Raw genomic sequence first — 22,344 nt, 5'->3', positions numbered from 1 at the left:
AATAAAATTAAATTTCTTTTCTTTCTTGATTTTTTTTTTAGTTTTTTATGAAAAAGGAAGTCAAAATTAAGACTATAAAAAACAATTTTTATTAAGAGCGAACCTCAGTCGTCAGGTCTGTAAAAAAAAGACGTGGAATAATAAATGTTTTATAATACAAATTGTTTTTACTTATGTGTTCATTTGTCTCTTTGAAGTTCGTTTGTTTAATATATCGGTTTGCAATATAATTTTGTCATTCTGTCAGACTCAAATTTTAAATCTATATATCTATAAAAGTGAAAGTGTGTGTGTGTGTGTGTGTGTGTGTGTGTGTCCATTTCCCTACGAAATAACTCTGTCAATTTTTAGTCTACAGACTCGAAATTTGATATACAGGGTACTGAGATTTGGAAAAATCTATGTGATCGGTTTTTAGCCAGAAATTTGGCGATTAAGGGGTCAAAGTTCAACAATTTGAGCTTTGAGAACTCTACCAAACTTCTCCGACAATTTTGGGTCTACACACTTTAAATTTTAGATATAGCTTCCGTGGACATGAATCTAACTTAATAACTTGATTTGAGCCCAAAACAATAAATTTTCAGGGGTCATAATAGGGGTCAAAGTTTAAAAAATTGCCCCCTTTTTTTTGCTCAGCATACACCTCCAAACACCCGGGCAACGCCGGGCACCCATGCTAGTATAATATATAGCTTGACTTGTATGCTAATCACTGATGGAAGTTTCGTTTTTTTGAAAACTCATGAGTATATATATATATATATATATATATATATATGATGATGATGATGATTGCAACGTCTTGTCAGACGAGTGCCACTCCCTCAGGTACTGAAAGTCCATGAGCCAAAAATGACTTTAGTCCTGACAGCAAAATTCACACGCACAAGCAGACATGACACTGAAGACTGTCACTGGTATATATACATATATATATATACATACACACATATATACACATACAAATAACCCACATATATGCATACATACATATACGTTACATATATGCATACATAGACATACTTATACATACATAAACATACACAAGACGGTCATTGGCATACATACATATATATAAACGCAAATATACATATCTACACATACATATCTGTAAACATACACACATATATACATACACCAGGAATAATACACATACATACATATACAGACACACATGCATACATACAGATATACATACATACATACACAAAACAAATACATACATACATATACCCATACGTACACATACGCACATACATATATACATACACTTACCTACATATACATACATAAATATATACTCATACACATATATATGCATACATCTACATGCATACACACATGTATAAATACACATGCCAATATACATACACATACATATACACACACATGTACATAAACATACATAGATACATATAATGCCTGAGGGAGTATCTATACCTGATGGTGTTACAGAGTTTTAGCTTCGTACGACAGCTAAATCTCTCTCTCTCGGTTCAAAATATTGACATCCAACAACAAGCAAGAGCAAGATAGCCAGCAACAAGTCAAACTGCAGATCAGCTTAATGAGGGTACTGGTCTCCCGCTTTTTTTTAACTCAGAGATTTGCTTCACACACACACATGCATATATATCATCATCATCATCATCGGTGGTCACTCGTGTCAGAGTAAGACTGTCCTCTGTTGTGGGTTCTGTGGGTCCTCAGGTGAGCATAGAGCCCAATCCTAGACCCAATTTTTCTTGTGCAATTTGGGCAGATAAAGGTAGTGGTGGTGGGGTGGGGTTGGGTGTGTCTGGTTGATAATCTGTCCTTTCTGTGCTTGCGTTTATCCTCAGCAGCTTGATTTAGGTCACTGCTATAAAGCGCAGCACCTTCGTGGACAGCGCTCCTCCATGCCAACCTGCTCCCAGCCACGTCCTCCCATGTCTCAAGGTCCATGTGAAACCGTTTTAAATTTACTTTGATGTTGTCCTTATACCTCATCTTTTGGCCACCCTGGGCACGCTTTCTCTCAACAAGCTGAGAGTAGAAAATCTGTTTTTTTTTTGGGGGGGGGGGGGGAAGATCTGGCATTCGGACAACATGACCAGTCCATCTGAGCTGGCATTGAGCAAGAGTAGCGGTGATAGTAGGAATGTCAGCCTCACTCAGGATGCTGGTGTGTCGGTTCTTCCAACTGATTCTGAGGATTTTTCGGAGGCATCTTTGGTGGTACGTCTCCAGGGTTTTTACGTGCCTCCCATATGTGGTCCAGGTCTCCGATCCATAGAGAAGAGTGGGCAGCAAGACAGCTTTGTATACCATGATTTTGGTCTTTGCCAGGTCACGGTTCTCAAATACTCTCTTCCTTAGCCTTGAGAAAGCCCCACTGGCACAGCTGAGACGGTGTTATAGTTCATCATCTTTGTTGGCTTTTGATGATAGGATGCTGCCTAGGTATGGAAAGTTTGGGGGTGAGACTGGAGTACTGTTTGGTGGTGATTGATGGAGGATTTGAGTTTTTTTTATATTGATTGTTAGTCCTAGCTGTTTGTACGCCCTCGTGAAGGCAACCAGTGTACACTGTAGGTCCTCTTCTGAGAGGGCTACAAGGGCGTTATCGTCTGCATGCTGTAGCTCCATAATGGATATGGTGTTCGTTCGACCCTGAATCTGTTGATGTTAAAAAGTCGCCCGTCAGTTCTGTACATAATCCAAACTCCACGGGGAAGATGTTTGTCCGTGAGATGGAGGATAACAGTAATGAAGATGGAGAACAGGGTTGGGGCAATGACACATCCCTGTTTCATCTCCACTACTACTGAGGACTGTAGCTGACATATTGTCATGTAGCAGTCTCAGTACCTGAATGTACCTCTCTGGGCATCCAAACCTTGCAAGAACCAGCTAAAGGGCTTGACGGTTCACCGAGTTAATGGCTTTAGTAAGGTCTATAAAAGCCATGTATAATGGTAAATTTTGCTCCTGCACTTTTCTTGGAGTTGACAAGCAATGAAGATCATGTCCATCGTGCCTCTATTTGGGCGAAAGCCACTTTGGGACTCGGGAAGGATAGTTTCTGCAAGGAGCGTAAGCCTGTTGGCCAAAACCCGAGCTAGGGCTTTCCCTGTGGTAGAGAGGAGAGAAATGCCCCGGTAGTTCCCACAGTTTGCCTTGTCTACCTTCTTAAAGATGGAGACAACAGCATATATATAACTTAAAGAAGAAATATAATTGAATAAGTATACTTTTCCCATATATATATGTTTATAGGAAAAGTATACTTATTCAATTATATTCCTTCTTTAATTTATATAACTCAATGTAACTACAGAACATATACAAATAAACGACAAAAGGTCTATACTCAAAATTTCAAGATAATGTCCATTTTTCTTTCAACATGTTAAAATGTTCAGTTCATTATATATAAGAGAGAGAGAGAGACTGTACAAAAATCAATGAATCAAGATTGAGAAAATAACTTACTTTTCTGTTGGTTTATAAGTAAAAATACAGCTCCCTGGGTCTGTAAAGAGAAAAATATATACTATATGACATAGGAAACACACACACACACACATATATATATATATATATATATACATACATACACTTAAATGTTAACTTCCATTGCTGGAACTAATAATAAAATGATAAATATTTATTGATTTTTAAACTACAAGTGAAACTAAAATCTATAGATCATTTGCCCCACAAGTGTATTTTTACAATTGCAAAAATATACGCACATATTACACAAGTTTCTGGGTAACCTGAAGATATAAAAAAAAACAAAAAAAAAAAACTCTATAGCTAAATATTCAGAGATTTTAAACTAAGTGAAATCAGAAATTTTTGAATAAGGGAGTCACTGGTTAACCAAGGCCCAAAGCGCCACTTCAGGATAAGAGTTAATGAGTGGCCACTGAGACACCAGCTTAGTGATCAATGGTGGTGGAAGTTGGGTAGAATTTGATTATTTAAGGGGGTGAGAAATCAAAAACTTGTTTACATTGGACTTAAAGACGACCATGCTGTAGTTAGCTAGAAAGCATGCCAGTGCAGCCGAGTTCTACAGGTGGGCAGTTCTAGAAAAGAAGCTTTGTTTAGATAGAGAGTAGGGAAACTTGTTAATAGTGATTGTATGTAGACAAGTGCTTTTTGTGAAAACTTGGTGTGGGAGGGACCATAGATTGAAGCTCAGACAAGCACTCAGAATCGGGAATTTAGAACAGAATCGGTAATTGTATTGAAATCTGCAAAAATATTGGAATTGTCTCATCACTAATATGTACGTTTGCAATGTATTATGAGTTAAATAACAGTCATGTAGAGAGGGGAGCGGCAGTAGCTATCAAAGTGTTCTAGGAGGGTTTGCCGAAAAAGGTTGGGAAACCCTGTCTTAGAGGATAGTATCTAGTAGACATTATGATGCACTTCTGACAGTTTTCTGATCCTTACTACTTCCATACTGGCTCGTGACAAACTGAAAGCAACTGTTTCGTGTGTGACACCATCACTAGAAAATTGCTGTACAGGACCAACAAGCTCCCTCTATCCAACAGAGCTGCTCTCTACTTTCTTCCTTAAATGTATTTACCTTCATCATGAAACTCCATCTACTCCCTGTATGGTAATCCTCCATAATATCCAAATGTTTTTATAATCATTAAAAATATTTTGTTATTGTATTAAATAACCACAGAAGTCGTTGACTGGCCATGATAATGCAAACCAAGCTTGTAACAACAAAAAAAAAAGTCTTTCTGTTCATACATTACGTGAAAAAAATACATTACGTGAAAAAAATACATTACGTGAAAAAAATACATTACGTGAAAAAAACAATGAATGTTTTATGTTTCAGATGTTTTTTTTTTTTTTTAAGATGTGGATAATTTGTTCCCATTTTGGTAAGTTATTCTCACCATATTTCAGCCAATGTAAGCTCCAATATTCTTCAGGTTGTAGTCAGGAAACTTTATTCCAAACTTAGGAATCAAGTTCAGTTCCAAATTCCATATAAATTCCCAACTTTTACAAGATGCATCTGAAGATGGTCTCCAGATTTTTTTTATAGGCCGAAACATGAGAATAATATCAAGATGAGTGTAATCCGATGATCATCTTTGTGATCATGCAACAATAAAACAACACCAAATACATCTATCTAGTAACGTGGCATGTCCATGCAATAAATGAAATCATGGTTAGTGCCCTCCACAGGCTTCGGTCCGATTCCTCTGAAGACATCACATGATTTTGAACTTGGCAGAATACATGGGGTGGATTGCCATTACCTTCCCCAACGCAGTGGCATCAGACTCTCCTGTTTGCACCTATCCGTTGTCCTTAGATCATCTGCAAAGCTGCAGTCGAATAACGTAACTCTTAATACTATAGAACCGTTTATCTGCTAGAGATTCATCCTCCTCTATGGCTTTCCAACATCCTGCTGCCGACGTCATCAGAGTTACCTTCTCCTAGACGCATGTCTTAACTGAGACTAGGAGTACATCTCTCCCAGTGAATTAATGCGCCTCCAGATACCAACTTGGAAATTTCTAATAACTCGACGCAGTACATACAGCACCTAGCCTTCCGGGCAACAGTGGTTAACGGGTCCTGCTAGTATATATATATATATATATTAGTATTTTTGATTTTATTGGTATGTGGACATTTCTGAATTTTAATATTAAAAAATTTTGGTTAAAAAATATTAATAATTATATATATATATATATATATAGCCTTCCCAAATGGTCACCCATCTGGTACTGGCCAGGCTCATCGTTGCTTAACTTTGGCGATTTAGCAGGAACCAATGTGTCAACACGATTGTGCCATGTATTAATAAATACTTGATGTAAATCAGTAAAGCTCTGTGTGTGTGTGGGATGCCTTCATGTAGCGTAGAAGGAGAAACAACAACTGCTGTCCATTGCTAGCTGTCTGGTCACATAATTTCCCAGTAATTTTCTTCTCAGCTCGATCTAACTCTTACCCAACTCGCTTTGACTCCAGGCAATCCGACCTCTCTTGAAGAATCTCCGAGCCACCAATTGACACAGATTAGACAATGCCTTCAACCACTGCAAATTCTAACTGTTGTAATCTGCCAGAAAACTTGTTGCCATTCCTAAAACTGATTGTTAACTAAACATATTAACCTCCTTTGTTCTTGTTCACTGACACATCTTGATTAACAATCCTATTTTAGTTCCTTTTGTGTGCATTGGTGAACAAATTCCTATACCTTTGTTCTGCTGATAAACTTATTTCTACTCCTAAAACTGGGGGGGGGGGTAATAGTATCACATGGAAAAAAAAAAAAAAAAAAAAAAGAAACGCACACTTGGAATATGAAAATATATCTTGTTGAAATAGCTGAGCTTCTTACCAAATGACGAGAGCTGTTGGAAAGCTACATCTCCAAGGTTGGTGAGGTAAGGATTTTCTTGAGTTAACAATGTGATCACATCCTCCTTGGTAATGTCTACACGGCGGGTAGGGAAATAATGGTGAAGACACATTAAACCCTGAAATACAAAAATGAATTAAAATGAAAATCATGCGTAATAAATAAAAACATGAAATTAATTCAATAAACCATGAGTGATCAAGATTGAAACATTAGTCAATTATATATATATAATTAATATTTTTTAACCAAAATTTTTTATGTATTAAAATTCAGAAATATCCACATACCAATAAAATCAAAGATACTACATATATATATATATATATATATATATATATATATATATATATATACACACACACACACACACTAGCAGGGCCCGTTGCCCGGTGGTAGCATATATTTCAACAACTGAATCACTACTTATCAAAGACAATAGTCACACGAGGGTAAAAGTTAATGAGTCGGAATGATTGTTAGCTAAAAGATGAACACTATGGGAGTATTAACATTGATCAGTGGTAAGGACTATGTTTAATTATGGGAAGGTGTATGACAATAATTGGTTGATATTGGATTTGAAGATAACTAAGTTGTAATCAGCAGGGAATCAGTCTTGCTGTAATGGTTGCAGGGAGCCCTTGTAAAGAAGTGTTGTTCATGGGAAGTCCTCCTGATGCTAGGCACATGGAGGAAAAAAGGAAAGTCTTTGTTTTTCCGTTATGGTAATAAGGCAAGTTTTTGCTGTGAATGTTTTATAAAGATTGAAGCAATTGAGTACTAATTTGTAATCAGCAAGGAAGCAGTTTTGCAGTAATGTTTCCATGGAAATAATGATCAAGTAGAAAAAGTCTAGCAATGTCTCTCCTGTGAGTTGTAGAAAAGAGATCATCCCCCATCCCACTAGATTTCGAAATCGATTTGACCCTATTATGGCGTGGTCCTCCAATAGATTTAAACACACAGTGTGTTTCTTTAGCAGTGTTATTTTTTTTAAATTTAAAATAGCAAAAATCAAAAAACAACAAAAAAAAAAAAAAACTAAGGATTCATAAGCCTCTCAAGGATAATGAGATGGATAAAGTGACAGTCGAATGATGAACACCACAAAAGGACTCAAAATCACATATCAAGTTAGAGCAGGCGAAGCACTCTTTAACCTTTGTTGGCAATCATATGAAGATGATGCCTTGATAAAAACATTGGTCCTATCACTTCAAATTTGCGCCAGGAAGGGCATCTGGTCTATAAAAATTTTGCCTCAACTGCCAAAGATCATCTGTCACATTTCAGGTTATGAAATGACCTCGACAGAGATAGGTTAGTTTGACAGTCAATTTCTAAATATTGTCCAAGACATGCTAACATGATAAATGGGCGTTAAACTATCATGATGATCATCAACCATTCAGAACAACAACCAATTTAAAAAAACAATGATTCTCCCACCTTTTCTCGCTTATCAGAAATACTGTTTGTGGAATGTGAGGACTAAAGGACAAAATAAGGAAAGTGAGAGAAGAATGACAAAAGTAAACCCAGAATCCACTTTCTAATTACTTATATATATATATATATATATATATATATATTAGTGATGGGACGATTCCAATATTTTTCCTGATTCCGATACAATTACCGATTTCGATTCTCTATAAATCTCTAAATATTCAGCTATAAAATTGTTATTTTTCCCTAATTACCGTAAAAACACATGCTGAATGTGCTGATATTTTCCTACGCGTAAAAATACACTTGCGGAATGGGTGAACTATCAATCGTAGTTTTACTGGTTATTTAAAATCAATAAATATTTACTATTTTATCATTATTACCAGCAATTATACATTTTGCTTTAAATAGAATCAAATAAAAAGATAATTAAAAGAATCATTTTGGCATCAGAAAATAGGCACAAATTTTTCCGATTCCAATACCGAATCTGATATCCCCAAATATTCTGATTTTTCTGATTTCGATTAATCGTCCCAACAGTAATATATATATATATATATGAGCAAATAGTTAATAAAATATGTTAAAAACACTTTGAAATGAGTTAAAAACATATTTAATCTGAAAAGGAAACACTAGATAAATGGATAGTCCTTAATCCGTGGAGTTTTGAAGAAATACTTTCCTTCTCATCAGAGGGTAGGAATTAGCAACATGCGGGATCGGATTTTGCATGCAAAAGTATTTGATGAAACAACAAGTAAGTCAAAGATCTTACTTGAAAACAAAAAAAGTGAAGCAGAGGGAATATAGTGAAGAAAAAGGTGATTACACATGGATAGTCTGGTGGAAAATAAAAAATCCAGTGATGGTAAAATCCAAATGTAAATCTTCAAGAAAGTTAACAGAATTTCCATTTGTACAAGTAAAATCCCAGGAAATCCCATATTTGGAAGAAGATGGTCCATAATAATCCAAAGGCAGAAATCCATGGAATAATTCATAAAAATGTGTACACGGAATAAAGAAAAGATTCCAAAAATATTAATAAAAGAAAAATAAGATATGCTTTTCACTCTACTTCAGAGACAAAAACATAAGACAGATCAGGGAAGAGAGAGAGGGGGGAAAAAAAATAAATAAAAAATGATTAAGTTAAATATAAAACGATTTATTTTATATATATATATATATATATATATATATATATATGTTAAAACAAACGTTAAAGACAACAGAGAGCTTCATTTGATAAGATCTTTTTTTCTATTTTTTCAATTTTTATGATGATTTTTTTTTTTTAATATATATAATTTCCATGTGTAGTTTAAAGTTGGCCGCAGTGTTGCCTTTCATCTTCTGAGGAAACACCTTCAGGAGGATTGTGTGAGTATTAGTGCAAGTAGTGCTGTCAGGTTTTATATATAGTAGCAGTGGGGAATGTGTGCGAGCTGTGAGTGTCCAGTTTTGGTTTGTTTTACAATCCACATTGATTTGAAAAAGTGGACAAAAAAAACAAACTATATATATATATATATATATATATATATATATATATATATATATATATATTAATAAAACGCTACCAAAGGCACGATAGGTTACTCTTTTACCTAGCTGGATAAGTTTTTAGTGTTTTTACTTAATATAAAATGTTTATTTGGCTCGAAAAACAAGTAATGTCAAGCGGTACATGAGCACAAAGAAAAAATAGCTACAACATATTTGTTACACGGTCATTTTTTTTTTTTTTCTTATGCTTGTATACCACTGGACATTACTTGTTTTTCAAGCCAAATAAACATTTTACATTAAATAAAAACACTAAAAACTTATACAGTTAGGTAGAAACGTAATTTATCTTGAATTTGGTAAGATTTATTTGTTATATAGTTGTTTTTTTTGACCACTTCTTCAAATTAATGTGGATTTTAATAGAACAAGCCCATATATGTTTTTTATTAAATGAAAACATATCACTATGCCGTTTGGACATTTAATTAGAAATCAATGAAAACTCTGCCTTCTCCTACTCGGTACTGAAAATGACCCAAATGGTAAAATTTTATGCATTTCTATTTTTTTTTACAAATATTTCCAGTTTTTGCACAAAACAAGAACTAAAAATTCTGATGATTTTTTTTTATTCAAGTGATAGTGATCACAAAGATGAGACAACTTATGCACATTTGGATTTAAAAAAAAAGAAAAGTTGAATAAAACAGAAATTGAAAAAATAGCTAAAATTAAAGAAATTTTGCCTAAAAAATGGCCCATGCATACCTCTTGGTTTATCCTGAAATCACAATCAGGTACAATTGGTGATGGGCTTCGACCAAACATTTTAACGCCCACATTTATGATCTGGAATGAAAGAAATTGGAATCGTTATAATATGAGAATTGGAAAAGAGAAAACAATAAAAAAAATTATATTTTAATTTGAAACAAGCAAGACATCCCATGAAACTTACTGATACTTGAATACTGGTTTTGAAAAAGAGTACTTCATTAATTGCCTACTATTTCTTGAAATGTTATTCACAGTAAAGAATAGTTAACAAAGACCTTGCCTTGTTATACATATAAACAGAGATGCCTTGAGCCTGCCAAGCTAGCAGGACATATAATGAAACTTACCAACATGGTACCTTAGGTTTCAAGCTGAAGCTCCCATGTTGATCTGAACTCGTGTAATATTATAAACAAATACATACAAAGACTCCCAAATCAGGTATTTTTTAGCCTATTCACCTACTCTGATTTAGAGTGAAGAATTTGCATAGGAGATGACCTTAAAGACCCATCCCACCACTAACTCAAACACTTCTTTTCAAAGCAAACTATTCCTGGAAAACGGTTTCATTTTTTTTATCAAATTAAAAAAAAAAGAATATAATGAAGGTTGAGCAGAAACTGAAAACTTAAATCTATCACTTTTCACTACCAAAAGCTGTACAATATTTGAGATACAGTAAAACCCAGGGATACAGCATTAATCCATTCCAGAGTTAGGATCGTAAGGTGAAATCGTCATATGGTGGGGGCCTAAGCAAAATTTTATACAGTACATATTAAAAATTAGTAACAAAATACAGTACAATATATTATATACAAGTATATAATTAAACAACATTATAAATAACACTGTAAGGTGAGGCAAATATAACTAGGGGTCAGAAAAACATCGTATTCCATATCGCAATCCGAAAAAAAAAAATATCCTGGAGCCAACACATCCCGGGTTTCTACCGTAGGTCTTATCTCAGAATGATGTGGCAAGATAGATCACTTACAAAACATTTTTTTTTTTTTTTTTTGTTAAATCGCTCCAGACGAGGCATGAAGCCACTTGATGTACTGTGCTAAAAAACACCCCCTGGCTCCAAAAACACTAGTTGAAGGTCAAAAACTAATTAATGATAAATGCTAGATGGATAGATTCCGACCTACAAAGCAGCAATTCTGCCCCCTTTGTCAGAAACCTTGCTCATGGAATGCGAAGATTAAAGGACATGTAAGGAAGAGTTACAAGGTTGCCAAAAGTGAACACAGGCTCCTTTTAATAATTCATTCTGTAAAATATGTATAGTGATATCGAATGTCTTTTCTGTAAATAGATAACAAGAAAAGAAAACAAAAAGTATAAACAAATAAAATGCGTTTGTCAATTCTCACCTTGATTCTTTCTGAGTTGTGCCTCACTACCTGAAGTACTGCTTTTGAAACAAAATACAAAGTACGTTTTTTGCCAGTTTCGCAGCGATACATCAGTTGTTCAGCTGGAAAATCATCAGAAATTTTGAAAAAGTTTCTGTAAAAAAAAAAAAAAAAAAAAAAAAAAAAAAGAAATAATTATAAGATTCATGGTTTGATTTAGTTGGGCATTTCTATATTATACAAACAATAAAAATATTGAGTTTCAAGTGAAACAAATGGTAAATACGTAATTATTAGGTCTTAAATAGTAACATATCTAAAAATTACAAAAATACGATAAGGTAGAAAAATTATCAACCAAAAAAAATTTGTGAAAGGAAGCGAAATCACTATATTATGCTTACTAAAAAAAAAAAAAAAAAAAAAATTGTCAGGGGAGATAATTAAAATTCTGTTGCTTGGATCACGTGATGAATGTAATTACCAATGTCAGACAAAATTTATTCCCCATATAAACTTCCCCGAAAACAGTTTTTTTATTTATAAATATTTTTCTACCTTATCGTTTTCTGTAATTTTTGGATATGTTACTATTTGCGACATGACAATCACGTAGGTACCATTTGTTTCCCTTGAAATCCAACTTTTTTTTTTTTTTTTTTTTGCATAATGTAGAAGTACCTTAAAAAAATTTTATGTTTCAAGTTTTTCATATCTCCAAATATGTACATTGTGGTGGTTGATTTGGTTGTTTTTAGAAGAAAGTTGTTTGGGACTTTTCAGAAGTTTGGAGTTTTGTAAAAGCAAAGGGAAAAAAAAAAGAAACAACAATGTTTTGTGAATTTTAGTTCAGGAAACCAGTATCTTCAGAAAGCTTTATCTATCAGCATTAGAAAAGATGAGAAGAAGAAAAATTAGTTACGTTTACAATGACTTAATTTTCACAAATGGATGAGGGGACAAATTGGGAGGGCACAGTATAGGCCTGACTTGGACTTTGGTAAGTCTTATCTTCCAGGTTGACAAACAAGAAAATCCTGTTAGCATCACAAATACAAATCAGCATCAGTAGGTCACCATTCAAGTTATTACACACCATGAATAGACAAAGGTCAAAATGTGGCTACAAATATGGACTATCCCAGAAGAGAAAGTCAACACTTAAATCTCTTACCATTTGTCATTTTTCTTTAGTTTTTATTGATTAACACCGTTTTAAGTGTGTGTGTGTGTGTATGCGCGTGCGTCTATATAAAGTTAGGTATGTGTATATACTTATTTGTATGTATAGGATTCACCCTTAAACGAATTAACTGATCATTATGAATTTTGGAAGACAGCTGCTAGGTGTAAGGGTTCTTCTAAATGTGAACTGCATTTCTTTTAATATAGTTTTATATAGAGATTAAAAAGCAGGTCGCAGTGTTTTTGTAAAAATTTAGATAACTCCAATCTTAATGAAATTTTAAGAACAGATATTAAGACATCAATTAATAAATATTCCACAATTTTCAGTTTCTTTTGAATATTTTAACCGCATTCAAAAATTGAAATAAGGTTTGCATTAAATTTGATCCATTGTCATCAGAAAGCAATTAAGCAAGATTTCTGGAATTTCAATTCCTTCAAGCTTAAGCATTACATGTAAGACATTTTCTAGAATCAAAATGGTGTCATAGATTTTAATGAAATTAGAATAAGCATTCTAGATATAAGGTTTAGTGGTAAAGATTTTATATCTTGATTTTGAGACATTAAAATAGAGACAAAACTTCTTTTAATACATTTTACACTCCCTAGGACAAGTATTTTTGTAGCACACACACACACACACATATATATATATATATATAGTAGCGTTCGTGTGTGTGTGTACACAACTACCAATGACCAAAGAAATATAAAGGCCATATATAAATATAAAGAACAGAGATCAAAGTGTAGTATCTGTTCTTGCTACATGCTGTACTTATTGTGATATAAAATGGGGGATCACTTTTCTGTATTAATTTAATGTAAAATGATCACCCACTTTACAACCAGTCAGTCTCAAAGCCATTCAAGTTATTCTCCAGATCATTCAAATTGTTTTTGAAGGATTCCAGTTATTTTTTAAGCATTCAAGTCATTCTTAAGGTCATTCAATTCATTCTAAGTCATTTACTTTTTATTTATTTAAGTCATTTCAGCCCATTTTTTGGTCATTTTAGTTTATCTTTAAGAATTTCATGTCAATCCTACATTCACGCATTCATTCATTACACGAGAGCACGCGACTAATGCCTATCGGCCTTGTTATTTTTAATTCGGAGATTTTTTTTCGCTTATTCTTAATTTTTAAGTAACCTTTTTATTTGTTAGAGAAAAATAAAACTAATGTCCTTATTTACTTGCATCCTCACGAGGGCAGAGTTAGTCAGAGACATGTGGACAAAATCCATCATCCCCTGCTCTTTTTTTTGTTTATAAAATTTAATCGTATGTATTATAATAATTATACCATAGCAAGTGTGTTTAATTGCCTGCGAAACAGATTTTCTTTGTAATGTATTTAATATCTTAAATTAAAAATGGTCAATTTTTATCACGTGACCCAGCGTCGTTTAACCCCTAGAAAAAAATGGTCAATGTAAGTTTTTTCCAACTCCTCAAAAAACTTGAAAATGATGACTTTTAATGGTTTTCGATAGTGCTGAAAATGAATATCACATTTAAATTTGGGGCAGATAAGTAGTTTTCATAATATGAAAAATTACTTTTTCAAAAAGTGGGGGATCACTTTCCTATATAGATTTAACTTAAAATGGGCACCCACTTTCTAACCACCTAATAATTTCTTCATATCATAAAACAAATTTAACTGTGATATTCGTTTTCAGCACCACCGAAAACCGGCGCTGTTTTTTTTACGTAGAAATTTGTTTATTTTTTCATAATTTAGGACGTAAATAATGCTGTCAGTAAGTTTACATAAGTGGTCGGTTTACAAAAATATATTTTTGTTTTTCATTTTTTTTTTTTTATTTTGAGGTGGGTATTCAATTATAGAATTTGTAGATTTTACTAGGTGCTTCTGTAGTTTACTTAACCGCCTCCTAATGTAAACAGAAATTTTGTGAAATATTAAACTGCAGAGGCACCTGTTCACAACTATACAAGTTATATATAATGAAAAAAGAACGAAAAACAAAAGTATGCTTTTGTAAAATTACTAACAGCATAATTAGCGTCCTAAATTATGAGATGAAAAAATGAACGCATCTTTTAGTAAAAAAAAAAAAGCGCCAATTTTCGGGGGTGCTGAAAACAAATATCACAGTTAAATTTGTTTTGATAAGAAATTACTAGGTAACCAGAAAGTAGGTGCTCATTTTACATTAAATTTATATAAGAAAGTGATCCCCCACTTTTTGAAAAAGTAATTTCTTCATATCATGAAAACTACTTATCTGCCCCAAATTTAAACGTAATATTCGTTTTCAGCACCACCGAAAATCAATAAAGTCGTCATTTTAAAGTTTTTGAGGGAGTTGGAAAGAAACTTGACATTGACTCCAAAAATTAAGACCTGGTTTTTTGTGGCCTAATACGTTTAAGCAGTCTTTATAAATAATGTGAAAAATTTGGAAAAAATTTTTTTTAACATTTTAGCGTAGGGGATAACTTTTCTATATAAATTTAATGTAAAATGAGTACCCACTGTTTGGCCACAAAGCGTTCAACTAGACATGTAATCTCTAGCATTTTTTTCAAATTTGGTGATGGGGGGGGGGGGGACATGACAAATACAATTTTTTTAAAAAGTTTTTTTGTAGTGTGTGTGTGTGTGGGGGGGGGGGAATTACATTTGAAACATAAAATAACAATAAATTTATTTAATTTTATGAAACCATTCTGTACTTTCACCTAACAATTTTATAAGCAGAACGAACCCCAAAATATGACAAATTCAATTTTTTTGCGGTGGGTGGGGGGTAGGCTTACATTAGAAATATAAAATGATGAAAAATGTTATTTAATTGTTTTTGGAATTACTTTTTGGTAGATCTTTTTTTTTCTTCTTTTCTTTTTGCGATCGCACGGGCATTCACTGCTATTTTTATTCAAACAAAAGTTGTAATGATTTATTTTTAATTATCTTTTCTTGGGGGGGGGGGGGTCTTTCCAGTGCTCAATATCCGGAGAATAGTTTCTTCTCTTTGTAGCCCTTCTACCGAAATATCTGGTGGAGAGGGTATCACATACTTCTTTTTTTGGGCGATTACATTTACATGTTTTCATCCATTCTTTTATTTTTGTTGTGGGGGTATCCACGTTGCCCATGATGAAAATGATTAGTATACCGGTGTGTTTCAAACAGAACTTCATGTCAACCCAGGTAACGCTGGGTACCCATGCTAATATATATATATATATATGTGTGTGTGAGTGCGTTTTCTTTTCTTTTTTTTTTTTTAGAGACGGCGAACTTTAAATTAAAGTAGATCACAAAAATATTTTTATTATACAAATATGTGATTTTTTTTTTTTTTTTTTAGATTAATTTTTGGCATTTCTAATTTTAATATGATTTTGGACATGTGGCTCGTGCATACGTGGTATAATTTTTAGGTCCAATTTTCACAAACTGTATGCATTAAATTAGACTATATTTCGGCAATAACATGTCAAATATTGTCTTCCGAATGGTCTATTCTCTCTGGTTAATCAACATGGACATGGGACTTTACATATCCCTAAAGAAAATAATCAAATGAGGTTAAATTGCACAAACTAATTGGCCAGTTGACAAGTTTATTTCATGAAATTATTCGTTCATCAAATGTTTCAAAATGATTTTCCAAATAAATTTGCACAATTTGCAAATGCTGCTCTGGCGTTAGTCTCTTCATGATGAATTGCCAAACCAAGCCGAACTCAAAATAACCGACAGTTGCAAAATCCGCAATTAAGGAAAGTAGAGGTATTGATTTAAACTTTGCCGCCTCTAAAAGAGTTCAAATCCTGGGTTGATGTTTGTTATTTCTAGCCACACTGATGAGTCTTGAAAAGACAAAACTGTTGATGACTTTGCACTCTTTGTGATGTTTTCACTTAAGCTAAAAAACAAGAGTTTCTGTCAAAACGATTGTTGAATCCTCTCCATTATAAAGGCATACAATTTTTTTTTTTTTTTTTTTTTTTAAACTAGGAGGACCTAAGCCCTTCACCCCACTCCCATCAAAGAAATATTTTTTTTTTACCATTGATGTAAGAGCTACTACTTGGGACCAAATTTACAGGGATAGTATGTAGGGAGTTGGGCAGCGAGATATCTGTTCATATCACACTTGAACTTCAGCATGTCAGTACAGTCAGGGAAGCAGGGACCAAAAAGGAAATTCTGAAGTCTAGCAGTTTGAGGTAAAAAGATATTTGAGTAAAAGGCTTTCCAGCATCTAGGGATCTCTACAATGTAGGGGTGAGATTTTGCTGCTTGTCGGGGGCATTTAAGTTGAGGGGTTACAAGTCCTTTGAGTTTGTCAAACTACTTTCCATTAAAATACTTACAAAACAGGCACAGACATACATTTAGGCAATAGGACTGAGGTTGGAGTTTGGTTGCCAGTGTAAGACCTATTGGGTTTGCGATTCCTTTTTGAACTCTGTCTAAGAGTGGGAGACTAATGCTAGATGTCCCATCCCAGATGTGACAACAATACTCCATGCATTAAGTGAATCGTGGATACAGGATACTCTCAGGTGTGAGTAACCTTCTAGTATGATAGAGAAAGCCCACCTTTTTGCAGCAGCTTTGGCAATTACTTCAATGTATTTGTTCCAATTCATGGTACTGTGATTTTTAAACCTAGAAGCTTGAACAAGGAGTGTGTGTGTGCATACACATAAATATACAATAATCTTTATTATAGAGTATAAGATTTTTTTATTTGACTTAATATAAATATTGTAATTTCTGAAGCCAAGAGAAGATAATCGTCCTTCAACTGCTAATGTTTCAAACCAACAAAATTATTACTCGTACTTTGGTTAATCACAGCCCGTCCCACAAAATTCAATCAGCATCAAATATTTGTCTTATTTTATTGTTTAGTAGCAGGACCTGTTAACCGGCGTTACCTGATGGAAGCATGACACAGATCCAGAACAACATTGTTACCCCCCCATTTAAACTATGGTTATTGTTAGTGGCCACTGCCGTCTCTAGAAAATAGCAGATACTGGCGGCCATGGCCCAAATGAAATAATTTGGTTTCCACTGTTGGGCATTGTTTTCCAGTGGCAGATACTGGAAGCCGTTAGTGGTAGGTCTAAATATTTAGAGAGAAAAATAGGTACCCTTTCCTCTATCAATGTTGCAATTGTGATGGTGTGGCTCCTAGGATGTAATGTAGTATTTTCTTATCATGGTTGAATGTGTCTGCAAAGGTGTTCGAAAGCTATGTAAGATAGTGGCTATTAGTCTAGCTGCATTGAATTTGTATGTGGCATCTGGTGTTGCAAACCTACAATACATTTTTCCAGAGGGGAATTTCTGCAGCCACTTTATTAGTATAGAGAAGATATAAAAAAAATGACAAAGTTCATAATAACTTACTGAATTGGTGGCCATACATCATCTGTTCTTTTAAGAAATAGGAACGGGTCTTCTTTGTATCCAAATGTTCGAGACTTCTTTTTGCTCAACTGATTGCTAAAAGAGAGAAAAAAATATTCGATGTCATAATTTACTAGGATTTATACATACACACAATTCCTATAGCTATGGATATAGAAAACAGAGCTATCAAATCTGACACAGTGAAATGGGACAAGGAGGAGAAAATAGCAACCTTAGAAGTTAGTGTTCGCAATGATACTGGATTAAAGAGAGATGAGAAGGAAAAGATAACAAATTACCAAGGTTTTATCTATGACATGAAAAGAAACAGGAATTTTAGGAAGATTTCTATCATTCCTGTATTCATGAAAAAGAATTTCAAAAACTACCTAGCAAATATACGCGGTGAACCAAGTGCAAGTGAGATTTAAACAATTGCACTTAAAGGGAGCGTTAGAATTTAAAATAAAATCTTTCGGTTGGGATGGCTGGTAAATGTCTGGCATCCGGTAGGATTACCCATTCCCAGTTTAAACAAGAAAAAAAAAAAAAATTAAAGTAAGATTTCCCCTTATTTTGTTGACCAAAATAGCTAAATAAAAACTACATTAAAAAAAAAAAAAAAAAAAAAACTTCCATTGTTCATTTTCAGCATCTGTTGGTTCATTGTTATGAATTTTTTTTTTCTTTTCAATTGATATTTAAAAATTGTTAGGTGCTTCTCCAAAATTTCCTCTATATTAAAAAAGAAAAATCTATATGATGTATGTAGCTGTGATGCAAAGAAACTATCACACACCAAAAATCATGCAAATTGATCAAGTAGTTTCTTTTAAATAAGAAAATCAAGTTTTGTGGCTAAAAAATGAGACAATATCAGGACGAAGTGACAGTCTCATCTGCCAATTAGAAAACTATCTCATGAAACAAATGAAGGATAACTCAAAAATACTTAACACTTACTAGATTTATGTTGTAATGCCTATGAATTCCAATTAATCACTTGAAAATGATTTATTTATAAAAATAAAACTACTTGATCAATTTATGTGGTTTTTTAAATATGGCATTTTCATTTTGTCAAGGGTACATATGTTATAAAGACTTTTCTTTATTTTTGATTTTTAATATAAGGGGAAGGTGCATGTTCAGAGTTCAACTTAATAAAAAAACACAGAAAAATCTTTGATATATGTACTCATTGTGAAACAAAAATTACATACATTGATAAAGTATGCTTTTGTTTATATAGAAAATCATTTTTTTATTATGATTTATTAACAATTTTTACAGTAAATTGTAGCTATTAAAAGACTGATTTTAATAGTTTTAATTCAATTGTCTCCCTTTAGTTATTAAAGTGGATCAAGACACCACATTCTCGCTCCCTCAGAAAATTTGATATTCTTAAAAAAAAAAAAAAAAAATTACCTGATCAATTTACGTGATTTTCAGAACATATTTTCGTTCTAGAATGAATATGTACATTATATAAGGACTTTTTCCTTATTTTTGTTCTTTTTATTAAGTTGAACTCTGTGGACTTACACCAGGAAAAATTCTGGATAAAAACCAAAAATATTTGCTTTGATTCAGATTCTTAAAATTGTCTTGAATTTTCTTTTCTCTCCGTTTCAAATTAGGGGAACGATGTTATGCATAAGCAAAAAATATTGAATGAAATTCCACAAAGATCTTACTTGTCATCTTCATTATCTACTTTCCTTTTGCCTGCCAAAGAATTTTCTTCCTTTTCAGTGGAATTTTTCTCTTCGGCAGGCTGTTCGGATTTTACTTCTGAGACCTCTGCAGGTTTTTCTTCTTTCTTTTCAATCTGTGGGGTCATATCTTTTGGTTTTGGTGCAGTGTCATCAATTCTTTTCAGGAGATCTGGTTTGAGGATAAAAATTGGTCATCACAAAAATTTTACCACAATTTTTTGAGCTGCAACATAACACATGAGCAATTATAATTTGATTAATTTTTTTTTTATTTTTTAATTTTTATTGAAAACATTTTTGAATTGACACCTTATAAATTAGGATATGTTGATCCTACATATGTATGGCACAATCATGTTGACACCCCGGTTCTCGCCAGATCACCAAAAGTTAAGCAACATTGAGCCTGGCCAGTACCAGATGGGTGAACATTTGGAAAGGCATTGTATGTACCTTCTAGAAAGGTTGGATGTGGGGCCAGCATCCTCACCCCGAAAAAAAGAACTCCTTGCTACAAAAGCATCTACAAAGTTGTGGATCGCCTATGCCCCTCCAAGGCTATGGATGGATCATCCTCCATATACATTTTACCTTCTCCATTATTTGGATTCTTTGAACTATTGTTATAACTAGTATTATTTTCATGTTTTGGCTAAATCTAATCTAAAACCTTTTTAAAGACAGGGTTCAAAAAAAGAATTGCAAACCTAATATGTCCCACTCTGTCAATCAAACTCCACTCTCTGTCCCATCAACAAAATGCTGCATCTGTGTGCCTATTTTGCAAGTATCTTAATGGAAAATGCTCCGGCAAAATCCAAGCTTATGTACACCCGTCGTAAATACCCCCCGATACGCCCAGCAAACAGTAAAATTCTACCCCTCACAGTAGTGATCTTCTACTCTAATAGTTTCTTACATCAGACAGCTAGACTTTAAAATTCCCTTCCGGGTCTCTGGTTTCCTGACTATACTGACATGCACAAGTTCAAGTGTAATGTACATTATATAAATAGACATCTTGCTGCTCAACTCCCTACATAGTATACATGCAAATTATGTCCCCCAATAGTAGCCCTCTACATAAAAGTGGCACTGCGCTTTGTTTGGGGTGAAAAAGCAATTAAAAAGAAAGGTGTATCGTTTATAACTTTGGAATCTTTCTCTCAAACTTGGGGTTGCATGTTCTTGTTCTGTTCGCCATGACTGGGTAGAAGTTTTAAGTAATTCACAATTGTATTTTGGGTGTCGACTGTACTGAGTATTGAACCTTCAACCTCCAGAAGAGTGTGACTTTTACAACTGAATTTTACTAAGTAGTTTATCCACTGCACCACAGGTATTTTCCTTTTTAGTATTAACTAGTAGGGGTGTCAAGTAAAAAAAAAAAAAAGGTGGAAGTAGGCAGGCAGGCTCTAACACGTAAAGTAAATGAGGTAAAAAAAAAAAAATCCTGACGTCCTTAGCCAATGTCTTCATGGCGCGACTGGAAGCCAAGAGCATTTAAATTAAGCATAGTCAATTTTTGCTTCCCCACGATGTTGGGGGAAAACCAGCTCCCCACAAAAAGGGGGAGCTCTCCAAATGAATAGCAATTGTTTGATATGAAGGGTTTCTCCAACATTGATCAAAGCTTATTGCGTTTCTGGAGGTCCCAACCGGAAAGCCAGGTGGCCTATTTTGCTCCGATTAGTTTCGCTTTTATACGTAAAAGATGCACGCAAAAGGACAGAATAAAGGGAATTTTATAAAAGTCGATCAAAATAAAAGTAGAGACGACGTTCATATAAATCATAGATGTTATAATCTAGGAAGTATAATCAAATAATATAATATAATATAATCTAGGAAGTATAATCAAATAATATAATATAATCTAGGAAGTATAATCAAATAATATAATATAATCTAGGAAGTATAATCAAATAATATAATCTAGGAAGTATAAGGGAAATTCTAAAAAAATAGTAACGTGGGCGAGAGCACTCCCCCAAGCCTTTCTTGGACAGACAAAAACACGCGCTGCTGTTTTGCCTTATAGATAGATAGTTAGATAGACTAGGGGGTACCCGGCATTGCCGGGTGTGTTGTGGTGATGCAGTAAGGGTGGGAATAAGAAGCAACCCGGTGGGAGGGGGGGGGGAGAGAGAGAGAGAGAGAGAGAGAGAGAGGGGGGGTGTTAAAAACAAAGTGGTAGTAGGGGGAACCCATAACGTGAAGGAGGAAAAGGTGAAAAAAAAAAAAAACGTAATGTGTTAACCAATGTCGATATCGTGCAAGCGGAAATTGTGAGCGTTGAATTTAAGCACAGTCAATCGAATGTACGATAATCTAAATGCTTTGGGTATTTAAATGCTCCGTCGCAAACAGTTTCAATTTATACGAAAAAGCCAAATAAACATTTGAGACAACGCCACGGTGAGAATTTTTTTTAACTCAATTCAAAAAAGGGAAAGAAAGGATGTCTGTTTGCGAATGCAAGATATTACA

General features: G+C 33.8%; 1 protein-coding gene across 1 annotated transcript in view; it reads right to left on the bottom strand.

The window, feature by feature from the left end:
* Positions 1–22,344, bottom strand: part of LOC145278251 (RNA cytosine C(5)-methyltransferase NSUN2-like) — a 74,413-nt gene that overhangs the window by 11,340 nt on the left and 40,729 nt on the right. The window contains exons 13-17 of the mRNA XM_080130540.1: positions 19,834–20,023; positions 18,131–18,226; positions 11,551–11,686; positions 10,157–10,237; positions 6,395–6,533 (exon numbers count right to left, since the gene is read on the bottom strand). Coding sequence (XP_079986666.1) covers positions 6,395–6,533; positions 10,157–10,237; positions 11,551–11,686; positions 18,131–18,226; positions 19,834–20,023 — 642 coding nt within the window. The remainder of the gene's footprint in view (positions 1–6,394; positions 6,534–10,156; positions 10,238–11,550; positions 11,687–18,130; positions 18,227–19,833; positions 20,024–22,344) is intronic.

The sequence above is a fragment of the Euprymna scolopes genome, chromosome 6 (assembly GCF_053919585.1).
Source record: "Euprymna scolopes isolate OS-2025 chromosome 6, ASM5391958v1, whole genome shotgun sequence".
Taxonomy (NCBI): Eukaryota; Metazoa; Mollusca; class Cephalopoda; order Sepiida; family Sepiolidae; genus Euprymna; species Euprymna scolopes.
Note: the sequence above shows the minus strand (reverse complement) of the source record. Positions and strands in the feature narration are given on the sequence as shown.